Below are 18,395 nucleotides of genomic sequence, written 5' to 3'. Positions count from 1 at the left end.
AAGTTTCTCAGACTCTGGAAACTCCTGGTAAACAATAAAAAGGAAAAATACTTATCCAACTGAAGAACTATTGCCAAGTCCTGATCTTATCAATGTCATAGTCATAGAAGATGACTGACTTGAGTAACTGTTCACAAGGTTGCTTATAGAAGTTGCTGTTTCTCTTGTTTTAACACCTCTCTTGCCTTCATTTCTCTTTAAGAGTTTGAATATTTAAAATATATTTTATTTACTCCATGGTAATGGGGAGCTGTACCTAGTATTAGGTACATTTCTTTTTGCAAACATCAAAATATGTCTCTGATGTAGCAAATTGTTCTGTTAAGTGTGGTTCACTGCGATAGCCTTCTGCGCTCTATTTCATAAATTGCAATGGCATGGGAACTAATGGTATAAATATAAGTGTACATACAACTGCAGAAAGGGAAATAGATTTACTCAGGTCAGGTTCTGCTTAAATAATGTTCACATCATTGCGCCCACTTAGACTTTATAATGATTTGGAGTCCACAAGAGATACAACTCTGGCAGAGAGCATCTTCAAACCTACACACCAAGGCTTCTACTACCGCGAAGTAAGAGCCTATCTCTTTGCATACATATGTACATTATTAAAATATCGTGCAGGAAAATAAACTGGAAAAAAGTATTACCGTTAGTATAGTAATAATAGTAATTTTTTAAATATCCAGTGAAGCTCTCAGAGGCAAGGGACAGAAGAGCAGCAGGACCACTGGGGTCCCGACGACAAGTGTGGTGCTCAGCACCCGATAGGTGGCTCTGCCCCTGCTCGTGAGAGATGCTGCTCTGACGCAGCCAGCTCTGCTGAAAGCAGCTGTCGCAATAAGCGTAGCACAGGGACGTGGCTTGTAACAGCAATCGCAGCAGGAAGAAATCCCAGTCGTATCTCTTTCCTAGGAGAGAGGGGTCTCTCTCAACCACAGAACCACCCACAGACAGACCAGAACTACCAGGAATGCCAAAACTCACAACCTAAAGCCAACTGCTTCCCTACGGAAGTGCCTGTTTCCTGAAGAGGTGCTCTAAGACCCCCTTCCTGGTCAAGGCCTGTTGGTTATTAACCCTGGCAGGGGAACCCTGAAGCAATGCTTACTGCAGTCAGTATAAAACAAGCCGTGCTTTTCCACACAGCCCAACACTGCCCAGAATCTTTTCCAACTCTGGTACTGTTTGAGAGACACAAAAGTCAATCTTTATCTTCTGTAAAGGGACCTCTGAGCAAAGTGCCAGTACTTATCAACATGAATCAGCTTATTTAAGATTACATTTTCAAAGTGCTCTATTTTTTTTGCACAGATTTTTCTCACTCTTCCAAGCCCAATGTGGTTGCATTTTTTTCCTCTCTCCCTCAAAACACCAATTCCATAGACAGAAGAATAATCTTTGTCTATATGGAGAAATAACAACTCAGAATGTATTTATACCACAGAAGCTGTTCTGCACTCAACCCTACCATGGAAAACAGCAGCCTCCAAATTAATTTTTCACCCCTTCCTGCCCCATACATCTGAGACATCTGACACACACAGAGTATTCTCTCACTACTGTCCAAAGGTAAGTAGGGTTACCACCAGAAAGCGACCCTCGTCCTCTCTCTACAGAGCACCTAGTCTCAGGCAACTATATACCTTGGGCACAGGCCTACACTAAGTGCAACGGATCTAAACTTAATTCAGCAGTTATTGTAAGAGTAGAAGTGCAAAGGCTGTGCAATGGCTGAGTGCACAGTTGCTACAGGAAACAACTGCAGGGAAGCTTGTATGCTGTAAATTCACTTTCACTTACTGATAAAGCAATGCCAATTGCAGTTCTCCACCCCCTACCCTGCATTCCTGGCTTTTATTTCTATGTTACATTAAGATTTTTGTTCTGTTTGTAGGAAATAATGTTTTTCAATTCTAGAAGTATAATTGCAATATAAAAAATACCCTATTAGATATCCAGAATACCATTAATACCTTGTAAATGTTACTCCATGCATTGTTTTCAACACACCTTAAAACCTCCCCCTTATGCACATACAAAATCCATCAGTGCATTATCTGCTTTCATGTACCGTATTAACTAAGGGATTAGACTGCAGCCTTTGAAAAGTGGTGTGTCAAAAGAAGACATTCATATAATCTGATAGCACTTGTATCCGTGCACGTGTATCTCAGCGGAGGATTTGGTGTGCTGATACCATTCAGCATCAGCATTAAAAACAAAACAAAGTGAAAACACCAGGCATGGTGTGCTTGAGAAATAAAAGGTTAGGATGCACTGAGGTATTTTTTCTCTTTTGTAGGAGAGAGATCAGCTACATCCAGATCTACAGCTGGTGCAGTTGCTTCCTTCTTGTCAAAGTGACTGGTTTTCAAATTCTTAGCTGGTAATATCAGATATCAAGGAGATAGGAAGCTTTAAAATGATCTAGCGTTAGATTAACTGTCATTTAAAAGAAAATTTGCATAAAAGAAGACTGTAAGTAATGGTGATATTTGAATGTAGGATTTATGAGTGCAGTTGCTTTCTCAATTGAATGAACCAACAGAGAAATACTCATCTTTTTTGGAGACCTTTTCAGGAATGCAAGATATTTTAGGTTTTGGCCTTATGAGCCTGAGATTAATAGAATCACAGAATCATCTAGGTCGGAAGAGACCTCCAAGATCACCTTGTCCAACCTCTGACCTAACACTAACAAGTACTATCACTAAACCATATCACTAATAACTCATTATTATCATTAGCTGAGATGAGATAGTCATAAATTCTTGTCTGACCTCCCCCTTCCCCAATTTTTGTATGTTAAAGTTATCATTCACTTTGTCTTCTCCCACCTGCAAGGTCCATACTTTCCCTGTTAGTAATTTGTTTCTGACATTGACTACACATCCCTTCAAACTTTCTTTCCTTAGACAATGTCTTTCTCTGTGCTCTAGACCCGCTAATTGCCCTAATAAAAGTGCTGAAACCTTAATCTATGAACTTTTAACATGAAGATCACCGAATCCCCTGCCCGCTTCTGACAGCCCAACTTCCCCTATCTGCCATCATGTGCAGTAGTGCCTGTGACCACCAGCTGTTTCAGCCTGCTCCAAGGTTGAGACTTAGGGCAGGCACAAAATACACACCTAGCTTCTGGCAGCAGTACAGGAGTACCACCTGTACACCCACTCCTTGTCACAAAGATGTTACAAACATCCTAAGACATGAAAAATACACAACCTGAGTAGTCAAGCTGGAAGAACAAAGAAAGATCATCTGTTGCGCAGGCACTTCTGAATGCCACATGCAAATCTACTCTTATCAACACATCAGGAGTGTTTAGCCTCCAGCTTCAAACCTCATTGACAAGAAGATAATCCTGTATAGGAAACACCAGCGTATGAAGGATTTGTGAACAATCTGGGAGTAATGCTAGTCAGTTCGAGAATGAACATAGAGGGCTATTTTAGTCCATTCACAAAACAGAGTTTGTAATTATTTTTCCCTAAGAAATCTTCCATTTAACTGAAGGGGTCAGGATGGAGAGAGTAAACTGAAGCCAACCCCAAACTTTTGTTTACGCGATATTGAAGTGTACAGGAAAGGAACTGGTAACAGTAGGCCTCTTCTCAACCCAGACTGCCACTATTCACCTCTGGAGTCCTGGCATTTGTCCTGTTTATTTGAAAAACAAAAAGAGTTTAAGATCTGAGTCATCTTTGCCATACATTTATTTGATAATAACTTACCAAAAAATTAGCGATCTGTGTTCGGGGTAGAGACTGAACCGAGACAACAAAGATGTTCCTGATACAGCGAGCCACTTAGAGAACAGCAATATTTGAAATTGTTTGGACAGATGCAGCAGACTCTTAGACAAACTTCATGAGCAAAAATCACTAAATTTGTCAAAGTGAATAAAACCCACATTTCCATCTTTTTCTATTTTGTTTTATATTATTTGCATGTCAGAAGAATTATCAGGAAAATACTCCTTGTGTAACAATTCATTGCTTAATGCTTTACTAGTGCAGTAAAACAAGACAACTGCTGAAATTATAGGAAAATAAATTTGTAGTTTCTTCCTCATTTAGCCATTTTTGAGGCTCGTGTATAGGAAAGTCATTAATGTTATGTCCTCTATCGATGTTCCAAGCCTTTCAAGGGATAACTAATGTTTTTTCTATACTCCTCCATGTGGCCAGTTAAATTAGACACATTATTTTTGTGCTGTTAGAGAACACTGATCAATAGACACTCGGAAAGCCCTCTAAAACTAAGTGGAAACACTTCCTCAGTGTCAAAGGGTTCTAGTTTGGGTTTGTACACTGCAAAACGTTAAGTTTAACAGAGTAGTAAGTGTGTGTCTGTGGCATTTTAATACTAGCATCAAAATCGCAGGAAGTTAATTTTACTTTAAAAGTACTGTAAGATATTTGGTATGCATTTGCCATCACCACCATGATGATGGTTTTATGGGAGGAGATACCACTGCCTCTGTCAGCACCGGGTGGTTTTTAACTGTCTTCTCTCATTGGACAATTACCCCACTGCCAAAATCTATCAGACTCTCGCTTGCAGAGCCTGCAGATTTCAGACCAGCTCAACTTGACTGAGAATTCTGCAGTCTGTCTACTTTTCTTCCCCTCCTGGAAACAGGGAAGCTTTATGCTTTTTCACATCAATAGTAATATCTTCAGATTATGATTGTATAATGCAACAAAAAGCTTTTTCTTCTATCCATTTGTTTTTAATCACAAAAAAACAAGATGCGTTTCCAAGCCTTTTTTGAAATGTAAAACTGGTAAGCTATGCAGTGAGACTGGACTGCCATATGATACTAGCAGAAGGGATTGAGTAGACTCATGTATTGCTTTCCTTTCAGCAATGAATACTACATTATATCATTACTTCAAACATTCATAAACCCATTAGTTTATATCAGTAAATAGCATGCATATTATTTTTCTAGAGAGTCATGCTGCTCTTATTTAAGAATGAATTCAATGCCTCAGGCAAACACATTAGCAAGTTCCTTAAACAGCGTTTTATAATTTCTTAAGCAATTGTTTTCACATTTTCCAATCTCACATCTTTTCCTGAAGCTCAAGGCTGTTCCAAATCAAACATTTCACTCACACAAACAAAATTCCTCACACACATTACTTGAAAAGAGCTGCTACTGGATTCACAGCCACGCTAGAGCTATGTGTAACGGCCCTGCCCTTAGCCCCACCACATATAAACACGAACAGCATCTGACTGCCAAATGCTTTAATATTCAATTTATTTGGTAACAACAACAAAAAAAACAGCTAGCTACTATGCCCCGACATTTCTAAAGGTGACCTACACAGGACTGGGCGAGCTCCAAAGGGAGGCACGTCCTGTGTTACTTGTGCCCGTGCTCACGCTCGCTGTGTCGGAAAACACCATTTCCACCGCAGTTCTTCCAGGCGGCCGCAGCCCATACGCAAGACCCCGGGCAGCAGCCGCAGGGCTGGGAAAGGGCCGCACGGGGCCCGCAGCTGCCCATGAGTCACAGAGACAGGCACGGATGAGCTGCTAGCGACGGGTACCAGGCGGGGCTCTGCCTTCAGCCCCGTGTCTCGGGAAGGCCGCCCGGCCCAGCTCACGCTGCTGTGCCCGCCCAGCGCCCAGCGGGGCCGCAGGGTGCCCCCGCCGCAGGCCGCGCTCACCGCCCCACCGGGCGCTGCCAGGGCCCGCCTGCGGCCTCGGCACAGCAGCACTGGGGGGTGGTCTTCCCCTTCCAGCGCAGGTGTGCGGCACGCTCGGGCTTAAAGAAGCATTACTAGAAGGAAATTCAAAAAGGGCCTGGAAACGGGACCCTTACATTCACAGCAAGTGAAAATCCCTACTAGCCATTCATTTCTCAGAAGTCCTTACTACTTGCGTGCAACAAATTTATCTATCTTATTTATCGCTCACACTGAACTATTATATTCACTCTCTGAGACACAGGATTGAAGAGAATAAAATATAACTACTACAATAAAGGGATAAAAACTGAATACAAATTGAGAGCTGTCACGCAGAAAGCAGGTAGCAAACACCAAGCTGCAAAGGGCTTGGAGCTAAAGCCTCAGCAGTATCACTGAACTGTCAAAGCAGAGTCATCAAATACATGGAATAAGATTGTGAAAATTTACTATTTTGATGCATGTGTCAAGCCAATCGATAAGTCTTTCTATAAATCTTTGGACAAATTCCTTTAAGGACACACAACAATTAAATATGCAACAAAGCAGAAGCAAACAAAAATGCAACATGCTCCTAAACTGAAACAAAGCTGGTTCCTGATCGTTCTCTCTCCCAGCTCAGGGAACACCAAACGCCAGTGTGGGGCCACGCAGCGCGGTTGCCACCTCGCAGAGCTCGCTGCTTGACCGTGTCCTGGCTCAGCCCCTGCAGGGAGAGGGGCTCTGGAGGGCACCACAGGGAGCGAAACATGACGCCAGGAACTGCTCACTGCGGAAAACTCCTGCAAAGCAAGGAAGGACGCGATACGCACAACTGGAAAGGTCCAATTCGGGTTTTTTAGATTTAACACCACCTTTGCTATTCTCTCCGTTGTTGTCCTCAAAGCAGGACTGCCTGTTGATATGGGACGGCAGGTCTCCAGTTCCACCACGCTGAGGCACTGCTGTCTGTATGCCCCTGGCAAGGCTGGCAGCAGGCCGGGACACCTCTCACATGCTGAGGTGGGGAGGGCCGGGGCCAGGGCCCTCGCCATGCTTGGGGACAGCGGGCCTCCCCACCATGCAGCCTCCCCGCTCAGCACCTCTGGCCGCAAGCCCCGGGGTGCCCTGGCACCCCTGACCAGGCTGCAGGCTTCTCCAGATATATGCAGCTGCTCGATGTCAGCCAGGCTCTTCCTGATAAGCCTCAGCATCCAGAGAGCTGTGCAAAGATAAGCTGATAGCCAAGCGCTATGTATACAGCTCATACAGATCATTTTCAAGGACTCCAGCTCACCAAAACTTGACTGAAACACTGGTATCAATGAGTGCACAGGACGGTGGCATGCAAGTGCTAGTTAGTCGCTTGCTTTGAAGATACTTGCCTAAGTAGACAGTAACTAACAGCATGTCCTGCACTACACGATCACTATAGTTTAAAAAAAGAAGTTTCATTATTTTATCCTTACCTTTATAGCTGTAATTAGCAATTTTTAGTCTTTTCATTTAACCCTTAGAAATAATTTCCCTTTGTGCTTACATACTATAGACTGTAATTTCAAATATTTCAGCTTTTTTTAGATGTATGGGTTTCTACAATAATAGTTTATTATTTACAAATAATTCCACATTTTAAAACACATTCAGTCTGTTGCATGACTGCAGTATGAAATTCTTAACATAAAATCCACAAGCCTTCGAAAATGCAATTTGATAAATTGCAAATCCACAGCTAATGAAAACAACAGTATAGTGATTCTGCATATAACAAAGCTGCCATATAACCTATTTTATCAGCACTTGCAAATCTGCATACAACAGAAATTGACCCAAGACTGCATTATTCATAGAATCATAAAGGTTGGAAAAGACTGATCTGTGAAATTTCTCTGTTTATAATTATTCCTCCTCTCCCAAGCACATAGAAGTGTCAGAAAGCAGGTGAAAGAGAAAAAACATGAAATTCCTCACAGTAACTCTATATAGTCTATAGGCTTTAAGATTCACTTAAAAAATGCATAGAAAAAAAAAGTCAAAAATGGAGGAATTGGTGGCACCCAACACCTTTTAGATTCCATTTCCCATCCAGAAGAGATTGGAAGCAATTACCTGACAGCTATCTTCATTCCCTAAGAAATTAAGTGGGAAATTTCATTTCAGGTGGTTGTAAATACATGTCCATATCACAAAATGACAATACTTATATAACAATTTTTTCACAATTTTGTCAGAAGCAGTACGAATAATTTCTACATTCACCAACTCACTTCGTGAACTCATTTTTTCAATTAAAAAAGAAGGTAAGAGCTAATGAAGAGGTCAAACTTTGGGAGTTTTTTAGAACCACGCCACAATGTTGTATTTTATCAAGAACTGTCAAAAACCAGGAGGCTGTAATGGAACTAGATTCCGTGTTACAACTGAGAACCTGAGGAAAGAGACTGCAAGAAAACGAGCAGGAGCAGTATGTCTCACCAGGTACGCCACCAAGTGCAGCAAGCAAATCTAATCACTGAAAGACACTGCCACCGTGAGGCTTTACCTGGTTTTGCATCACAGGTATTTCCATACAAACACCGTTTCAATTTTTTATTTTTCCATCTCACTTTTTCTACCAAATACAACTCACGAGAAGGCACTTCCATGCACTGCTATAGATTTTCTCCTGCCATTTTAGGGGTGTTTATAGAGAAGACTAACATATATATTTAAACTGTTTTACTTCTTTTATTCTCACCTGCTTACCAGAATTAATAGAAAGTAATAATATCTGAGTACCAAGCAACAACACAAAAGTGAGTATTTTCCCTTCATATTGCTTCTCAAACGCTTGCTGTACAGATGCTTGCCTCACGTTTCACCAGAGGGCATCCCCAGGCATTATCCTGCAGCTCACCACTATTACACACATTCCTATGTACTTGAGTATTAAAACCAACATCCCAAAAGACTTGCATAAGAAAATCTGTTTTAAAAAGTTGTTACTTAACAAAAAAAGGGTATACTAAATTCATTTCTGAAAAAGAAAAAGCAACCAACCAAAACAAACCCAGTGAGGTAGCAGAGGGAAACACTCGATTAAAAATGGCATATGGCTGAAAATACCTGTAGCTTTTTGCCTGTGCTTTTTAAGAGAAAGTCCATGGATTTTTCCACATTCCAGAAGATGGCTCCCCAGGTGAACCTCATCAGCATTAATTTCAGGCTAAAGCCTAAGCAGCCGCATGACACCCCCTTGGCTCCTCCCGTGGTGTGACCTTTCGTTGCAGAACAGCCCTGTTCTCATGCACCCCCCAGACACGGCGTCTCTGCCAAACACCGCTTCTGCCTTCGCACCTTGCTGCACACTGCGGAAAGCCAGCACCACACAATCAACGGTACTTTGCTAAGGTATTGCTTTTAGGAAGTTTGAAATATGCCCAGACCTTCTAAAAAACCAGCGTGGGAACTCCAAGGAAGCCCTCAAAGGAGCATCCCAGCTCCTGTAACCTTTAACACACCAAGACTAGCGAGGTGGACTGCTGAGTCCCGTGAACCACCCGTACAAACAGTAATGCCGACAGAGGGAAATGAAAAGCTGCAAGGCTGTAATCATACCAACACAAAGATGTGCATTAGTACCTGGGAGATTTCATTTTACTACAATACTATGGCTTAAGACTAGAAATGAATCTTACTTCCCTAGCTTGACTTATTTTTCAAAAATATCATTAAAAAAAACAAACTCAAATACAAACTAAAGTCCAGCGGAAAGGAGAAAGGGGAAGAAAATTAGAAGATGGGAAGATGCTCACAAAAGGAACAAGAAAATTCAAACCAAGACTAGAGTAAAAGATACGCCTTGCTAGAAAACCTACTCCAAAATCTCCTGCTTGGCAAGAAATTTAAGATTATTCTCAACATCACAGTAGCACAAAGGCATCCTCTTGGTTTTCCCATAACCCAGAAAGCTGTGCTCTTCTCAGCCAAGGCTGCAAAGAAGGACAGACGTACTGTGTGTAGGTTTCAGTGTGCACTCACAACGTTTTGCTTGCAACGTTTAAACGTTTTGCTCAAACTGTTTCGCTGCGGTACAAACGCGTCCTCATCAAATGAGTCTCCCCACAAACTCGTTCAACAGCGAGACATGGGTTAACAATGCAAACTAGTACTTCAGCTCCACCTCCTGGAGAAAATCTGCATTTTTGCAAAACTGAAAACTTAAAAATTGTTAATGGAAAAATGGTCTGAGAACTAATCAGGCATGTGAATTTCCCCTATATTCAATTCAATTATGTCTCTCTTCCTAAATCATTTTTTTTTATTTAACAAAACTCTAAACTGCCACTGCTAATAAGCGCAGAAGAATCAGTGTACACCATTCATTTCTGGGAACAGGCCGATATTTTCTAAGACCCATTAATAACTATGACAGGATTTATGTACAAGATAAATTCAATTCAATTTCCTTTTTCAATTAATGGCCAATTACTCGAACTCAGCTCAACCAAAAATATTACTCAAGTATCATTAATCTAACAAAAATTAACTTTACTGTTCTCTTAGTAATGAGGTGATATAATTTTAAGGTAAAATAATGAATTTTAATAAAATGTTTTCTGCCTTTATTTTTAGGACCACTGCTTGCCGTTGGATCCCACTGAGTCGCCGTAAATCAGGTTATTATTATTACGGGTAATGACTTGACCAAATCTCCCTCTTTAGAACCTACCCTACAACACCCTATGCTTTACCTGGAGCCCTGCACTCAGCTCTGGGGCCCCCAGCACAAGGACAGGGTCCAGAGAACGAGTCCAGAGGAGGCCACGAGGATGATCAAGGGGCTGGAGCACCTCTCCTACAGACAGGGGCTGAGGGAGCTGGGGGTGTTCAGCCTGGAGAAGAGAAGGCTCCAGGGAGACCTCACAGCAGCCTGCCAGTACACAAAGGGGGCTGCAGGAAAGCTGGGGAGGGACTCTTTCAGGGGGTGTGGTGAGAGGACAAGGGGGAATGGCTTTAAACCAGAAGAGGGGACATTTAGATAAGATATAAGGAAGAAATTATTTACTGAGGGTGGTGAGGCACTGGCACAGGCTGCCCAGAGGAGCTGTGGGTGCCCCATCCCTGGCAGTGCCCAAGACCAGGCTGGGGGGCTTTGGGCAGCCTGGGCCGGTGGGAGGTGTCCCTGCCCATGGCAGGGGGTTAGATTTAGATGATCTTTAAGGTCCCTTCCAACCCAAACCATTCTATGATTCTATCTCACCTAATTTAAAAGTCATTTTATAATTAAAAATTACTGGTACAGAGTGCACAGAGTCAAGTAAAAACAATTAGGAATATATTCTTATCCACCATCTACACATTATGGTGATGCACGTATGTATTTACATAGTCCAAGAGAAAATGTCTGTGTTCCTGCAGCATTTGAGCATTTCACCTCTTTTAGGGTGTTTATCCTCACTCCCTCTCTGCTGTTCCACCTGACTGGTGCAACCCACGCCTGCATCAAGCCAGTGCCGGGGCGGTCTGTGGTGAGGGCCACTGCTGCAGCTGCCCGTGCCCGGCTGGGACACATCACCTCAGTCCTGGGAAAGCTTCTGGGGGCAAGGAGCTGGCTTCACGTAGAGCTGGGTGGGGACATCGTGGAACAGAGACAGCAGGGAGGCAGCAGGCAGCCCAAGCAACCCCTGTGCAGCACACAGGGTTTGTGCCCCTAAAAGGTGATACCACTGCAGCCCCAAGCATCTGCTAGAGCTGCTCATCAGGAGACCCACACACATTCCTGACCGACCGGGTGCTTTCATTATCTTCAGTAAGGCAATTATCAATCTCAGTAACCTGTGCACAAAGCAGGGGCAGAGGACTAATGCCTGTCAGGAAAAAAAAACACAAACTTAGTTGCTGTATTCTCCATTAATTATTACCTTTGTCGATTTCGTGGGTGGCTATTTAAGGGAAATTTCATTTCAGCAATTTCCCTCACAGAACTTGAACTTTGGAAGAAGGCAGCTATGTGAGAGCAGCATTCTCCCTCCTCTCAATTTATTTACATTAGCCATGCAAAATATTTTAGTGGTTTGTGGATTCAGTGTTGTTTAAACAGATCTTCCTAATATCAGAAAAAGTTTCTTTTTTTTTGTTTGTGTTGTTTTGTTTTTTGTTTTTTTTTGGTTGTTTGTTTGTTTGTTTTTCGGTTTGAAAGAAAATCTGCTATGTAATACATCCTTACAAGGAGGAGCAAGCTGAAACTTCAACACATCAAATGTATAGCCCAACAGCATCTTTTTCATTGCAAGGTTATCTATCAGGGTGAGCAGATGACAAGCAGACAGGTAATTGAGGATTCTATTTATTTTTTAAAATAAATCTATACTGAGAAGTAAAGCACCCACCTTCCTGGGTAGATGCTTCCACAAATCAGGTAAGATCTATAACAACCACACACAACTCTTAACGTGCTCCCTGCAAATCTGAGGCACAAGCTGGTGACAAGCCTGCTCTCCGAGGTCTGCTTTGCTGGGAGTCCTCAGGATTTGACTTACTGCAATGAAGATTCTTTCTCCAACTACTGAAATGTGTGTTGAACAAAGAAACTATGTTTCAAGATGTGCAGGGATTTCTTCTGCCTTCCTTTAACAATGAAAAAAATGCATTTGCTAAGCAGTATAAAACTGTAATCGAATGTTCCAGAAATCAATAAATACAAAGCACCAAACAAAGCTACCTTTGATCTAATTACAATAAAAAATGTCACCGATTATACTGACATGCTTTCCTATAAAAATAATTATTGATTTGATGAAAACATCAACTTGTTTTCAGCTGAAACTTCATCAACTTATTTTGCTTCGGCACAAATGCTCTTATTCCAGAATAAAAGTGCCTTATTCACAGTTAGCTTACAATATTTAAGAAGCATCCACAGACAAGGAGCTCATCAAAACCAACTATTTTCGAGTAACTCTTCTGGTGGAGAAGCTTGAAGATTTATAATCTACCCCTTACATGAAATATACAATAAAATTAACCCAGAAGATAGATGCTAGGAAACTGGGAATAAAAATAAAATGAAAAAATCAACACAACTGTAAAGATCTGTGTAACTAGGAGTGAAGCCCACTGGATATGCTTAGAAATAAATAGAACAATTGTACTGAACTTCTTAGCTTTCCAGGCTTTTACCAATTTCAGTCTTTGACCTGTCTTCTCACTTCACTAATTATATAGTCTATAACAGAAAGTAAATTGTACCTTCTGGATTACATTTTATGAGACAAAAAAAAAAATATTGTGGTTTTAAAGTGAGAAATTTACAGGAGGCTGCAAATAGCATTATCAAGCTATTTGGTTATCTGCACATTTCTGTCTAGCATATGAGTCAGTTTTGTCCACGTGGGTTTGCTCTCACTATTTCCAGTCGCAACTGGACTACTGAAGCTGCTCCTCTGGTTCATCTGAACCTTCTGAGAAACCATCTTTTTGCCTGCAGAGGCTGTCACCCACAAACCTCATTCATAACTGTTGGGAGCTCTTAGCTCTGACACTGTCATCTTCCCAGAGCTGATATGCATTAGCTCTAATGTAGCAGCTTTCTGCCAAGAGATTAATCTCCAGATCATTTTAAAATTTTATAAAACCGCGCATCGCTGAAGCGTGACATGACTTATTTATTTGGCTCACATATGCGCGCGTGCTGCCCCGCACGCCGGGCCCGATTCCTGCTGGGAGGTTCCCAAGCTTCGCCCTGAAGCCTGGGGCCGGGCTCCCCTCCCAGCCCTGCCTGCGGTGGCTGCGAGCCACGTGCCCACGAGCTGCAGCCAGCGGGACCCAGCCCGCTCCACCCCGCGCACCCTGTTTGTTATTTTCTAGGGCAATCTCAATTTTTTGGTGCACATTATTAAGTAAGATTTGAGTGGAACAAATTCCCAGCAGCTTCAGCCCATCACCTATGGGAAAACAAAAGCCAGCCAACCAAACCATGTTCTCTCCCTAATCATGAGAGCACCCACAACCCCGAGCCTAGAACCAGCCCGTTTTAAAACTAGATTTGACATACAGGACCATAAGTAACAAATGCTTACTATTAAGTTTTGCATCTGGGATGAACCATTTTAATCCTTAGTACATAGTGAATTACTGCAGTCTTCAGAATCAAATCACTCCCAAGAGACACTTTGATATCACATTCTTTTGTTATTTCACAGGACTCTTGTAAAACTTGCACCCTCTGCTTCCCTTCAACTGGAAGAGAGAGGCTGTGTGCTGAAGGGACAGACTACAGAAAGCATTTTCTCACTGTCAGTCCTAGTGCAGACAAGCAGCTTAACCGTGGGCAGCAAAACCTGATTTAGCTTTGAAGGAGCCAAGCCAAGGAAAGTCTTGTGGAAGAAATGTTGCCAGAACTTCTAGAAAAGGGGATATTAGAGCAGCAGGGCTAAAGGTTAGCCAAACTACAACTACTTGGGCTTCTCCACTTCTAAAGAAAACATATGCAACAATATACGTGATAAATGTTTATATTTCAAAGAGAGAGAGGTAATAACATAATTAAAAGGTAGCATCTGTTGCCAATTCCATGCCCTAGAAGGGATGGAAAAAAAGCCCACAAAAGTTAAAAGACCTTTCCAATCAAACAGAACTAATGAGGAAACAGGGAGACGCATAACATTGCGTGAGCCAAGCCACACTGGAGATAAGAATAAAACTTTACCCTACATGGACACAACACAGTGGTAAAATCCCTGTTCAGATAGTCACCCAGTCCATAAGTTATACACACACAAACATTGAACCGAGGAGCTGAACCACTGCCAGTTCAAATCACATGTGTAAAACGTCATTTATATGAATCTTCGTTCTAAGACAGTGGTCTTAAGATGTATGTACATGATTGGTCAACGTTACGTGCCAACAAGCAGACTATAAGAAATCTAAAGGTTATGAAGCTTAGCATGAAGGTGCATCCCGATCGCTCTTTTCTAGGTTTTCTGGCTTTGATTCCATGCCACTGCTACTGGAAAACCAATGAGGAAGGTATAAAATATTGCTCTATCAGGCTGCATTTTCTCCTGATGATAGTATTATACAATGTAATTTAATCATTTCTCCTTCCTTGTTTTACTCGTTTTTCACACTGAACTCATTCAACTCTTAAAGGTTCTTTAAGGGTTAGAAAGAATGACATACAGAAAAAAGCCAGAAATATCTTTCTGTGGATCACCTCCATCTTTTAAATAGGCTTTAAAATTTCCATTTAAGAACTGGATGCCAAAACACCCATGCTGACTTCACTGTGGTTGTATACAGAGGCAAAAATCACCATCTAAATTATACTCCTCCTCTACTACTTACATTTTCAAGGACTGCTTTTCTTCTTGAGCCACAGCATGCAAGGGGAGTTCATTTCTTGTTTGCAAAAATATCACCTCTAAATCTTTTCCAGAACTGTTCCTTCCCAGACAGGGGGTCCCACTCTCAACTGCAGACACTGTACCAACATGCAATTGTCCTACATTCATTGTTATTTCCCAATACTTTTGTTATTTGTAGATTATCAGCACTAATTTTACATTTACTGCCAGGTTACTAATACAGATGATAGATACTAAATCTGGAAAGATCTGAGGGCTCCTACGAGAAACACCCTTCCTCCTGTGATGATCTCCATTTGAAACTGATTGAGCCACTTCCTAGCCATTCAGCACTGCTTTGCTGACATGTGTAGCATTATTTACAAACAGCATGCATGCACTGTTTAAGAAATCTGTTTTATATCTTACTCTTCAACAGATTTAGTTACTAGTTCAACAAAGTAATTTCATTGGTTAATAAATACACACTTGCTTGGTTAGCCTATTTTCACTGGAAAATAGTATCAGTACAAGCAGTCCTTTATTTATTTATTTCCCTCCCTCCTTTATTGACTGACTATTTTGACAGATTTTTTCCAGAAAGGTCTAGTTTTAATAAAATACAGGATGAAAAGAAAAAGATTTGCAAGGTAGTGTTTATGACAGGAAAGGGGGAGTTACAATGGCGGCTATGGAACCCTGCAAGAAAGCTGTGCCTGGAAAAAATTGCTAGTATCTGAAAGAAGAAACCATGTTATTTCTTGAATTTGGAGCTTTGTAAAATACAGAGCTCTTCGGAGACACGAGAGACAAACATTCTGCCTAGGATTGCTGTCAACCACTTTATGAACCTTTAATCTGCCACAGGGGCATCAAAAAAGCATACCTCATGTTATGTACAAAAACTTCAATACTATAGAGAATCATGACCACCTTTAATGAACAAAGAAAGTTACAGGTATTTTGTTATAGGTTGCATTAGTCTTTGGTGCAGTTTTCCCAAATTCAAGTCACTGATGATTATTCCCTTTTCTCATAAATCACGGAAAAGCCTAGGTTGGAAGGGACTCCTGGAGACCATGGGGTCCGACCCCCTGCTGGAAGCGGATCCCGTTCCGCGGAGCCCCGGCACACCGCTTGCCCTCGCAGGAGGTGCTCACTGCGGGGCCCTCACAGCCCTGTGACAGCTCCTCCAGGGGCTCTTCACTAGGTCATGGTTCTGAGCTACAAGCAACTGCAAAACACTGTTCTGTCCCGCTGCTCTTTATCTTCCACGGCTTCCCAAACACCTTCTGCCTGCAGTTTTAATGCTCCTGACATGAGATTTGTCCGCTAAGATTCAGTAAAGCCAATAATGTTATTTTTCTCCTCTTTGATGAGAAAAAAAAAAAAATCCAAATATCCCATCTCCAGTTCCAGCTTCCCTGGGCTTCTAGCCACAGCCATTCAAAAATGAATAAAAATCTTTCCTATTAGTTTCTATTCATCTTCACATGCTACCACACTGGGATTTATGTGCACATGGGGGGTGCTGTTTATTTGTTTAAACTCCATGTCCCCAGTGCTGCTTTTGGCCACTGCCCCCCTGCCCTTTTGTCATTTGCTTTGAATGCGGGAGCCCAGCCCCAGAAGACATCAGGGCCTGACAAAAGGTTCTGAGAAATACCTCAGGGGAAAAGGAAACTGCTGTACTGGACAGAAGGGAGGTGTCACTAATTAACCACTAAAGGACCCTTCTTTCTTGTACAATCTAGTAGTAATTAACTAAATAGAACACTAGCTCTATCTGCATATTGTGCAATCCTGGTGATGACCATACACTCCTGCCTGCTCTGCGTAACAGGCAACTGCACACATGCTTCATGTGTACATTTACGCCTAAACTTCACTCACATACCCGTGGAAACTTGGGCTCTCTTCTCACATTCCCACACTCGAGCCAGTCTGTGAATCAGTTCTGGGGATTCGCAACAAGTCTGGACTACTCGCGAGCCTCTGCTCCCAGCTAATCATGCTCCAGATCTGGCACCACCTAACTGTCAGACAGTCAAACAGTTTCTTCAACAGAAGGTAATTCTGATCCACTGAGAAGGTTGTTATAGAAAAAAATTAGACAATCATTTTAAACAAAAGAAAAGACTTTCTGTGAATCACACTATTCTACTTCTGTGAAAGCAGCATTTACATATCTCAGAGAGTAAATACTTTTAGTAAAGATGTAATCCTCATCATGATGTAAACTCCTCACATACACACGCCAACCTAAAAACTCAGCAGTTTAATAGAAGAAAATCACTATCTGTTGAACTAAACTTATTTAATAAAGAAATTTACCGTAAAATGTTCCTGTGATTTATAGTTCTCATCCAGGTAAACTCGAGCTCTGTTGTAGTCTTTCATTGCATCACTTGATAATAATTCTCTAAAAGACAAGAGATTGAAAATATGAAAGGACATGCAAACATACTATATTGCTTTAGCATCATTCTCTGTACTGAAATATCCTCAATATCACACAGAGGAACTGCAGGCTTTCAACCCATATTGGAATAAAAGTTTCCTGTGGTATGGCCATTTAATTACACACTGACAACATCACCTCCACTTTCAAATCTCAAAAATTCTAAGTGCCTTTTGGACACAGTCGTGAAGGACTCAAGTCTCTGGACATCTTAAAATTACATAAAATTAGGCAACTTGTGCTAACCGCCCCATGTTCTCAACCTTAAGAGCTTTGCTTTTTTCAACTCCATTACTTGCAGGGTGAAAGCAGTCTTTTGACTCGATAGACGTTGGCTTTCTAAAAGCAGCAGGCTTGAGGAGTTTGCCATTTGTGCCTTGGAGTGGTACATGATGTTGGTCCAGGTGCTCTTGTAGGTGACTTAAGAAAATGAGGCCCATCTGAAGGTGGTTAGGGAGTGTGAAGGGACACGATCCTCCAGTATTCAGATGAATTTTAATGCTGCAAAACAAGCCCCTGGTACAGCCATCTTTCGAAAGTCAGGCAGGCTTCTGCTGAGCTTTGTGACCCAAAGGGTGATTTTCTCTGTGCTAGACTTGGTGAGCCGTGCTCGGAGCTAGCAAACATTGGGCAGGTGGGTGGGCTGCTCCGGGGTGCCTGCAGGAGCTCCCTGCTGCCGCCTGCCCGAGCTGGCACACAGCAGCCGTGGGGACGATGGCCCTTCATCCCCCAGCGTGCGGAGGGGCCCGAGACATTTCTCTCCTGCCCCCTCTGCCTGGGGCAAACAGAGCTGACAGCCTGGCACGGGAACTTACGCAACACCACACTTCATCAGCTCACATGCTAGAGAGTCTGCTCATTTCAAACCACAATTTCATTGTAAACGCGTAAAATTGACCAGGTGTCAAGAAAAGA

The 18,395-nt window shown here is 42.1% G+C and overlaps 1 protein-coding gene across 7 annotated transcripts in view; it reads right to left on the bottom strand.

Moving 5' to 3' along the window:
- INPP5A (inositol polyphosphate-5-phosphatase A) overlaps window positions 1–18,395 on the bottom strand; it is a 253,590-nt gene that overhangs the window by 159,812 nt on the left and 75,383 nt on the right. For all 7 annotated transcript variants that reach the window (XM_083843924.1, XM_083843925.1, XM_083843927.1 and 4 more), the window contains exon 4: window positions 17,354–17,441. In XM_083843924.1, the coding sequence (XP_083700050.1) occupies window positions 17,354–17,441 (88 nt within the window). The remainder of the gene's footprint in view (window positions 1–17,353; window positions 17,442–18,395) is intronic.

This window comes from Anser anser (genome assembly GCF_964211835.1).
Source record: "Anser anser genome assembly, chromosome: 7".
NCBI classification, from domain to species: Eukaryota; Metazoa; Chordata; class Aves; order Anseriformes; family Anatidae; genus Anser; species Anser anser.
This window is presented reverse-complemented; position numbering and strand designations above follow the sequence as displayed.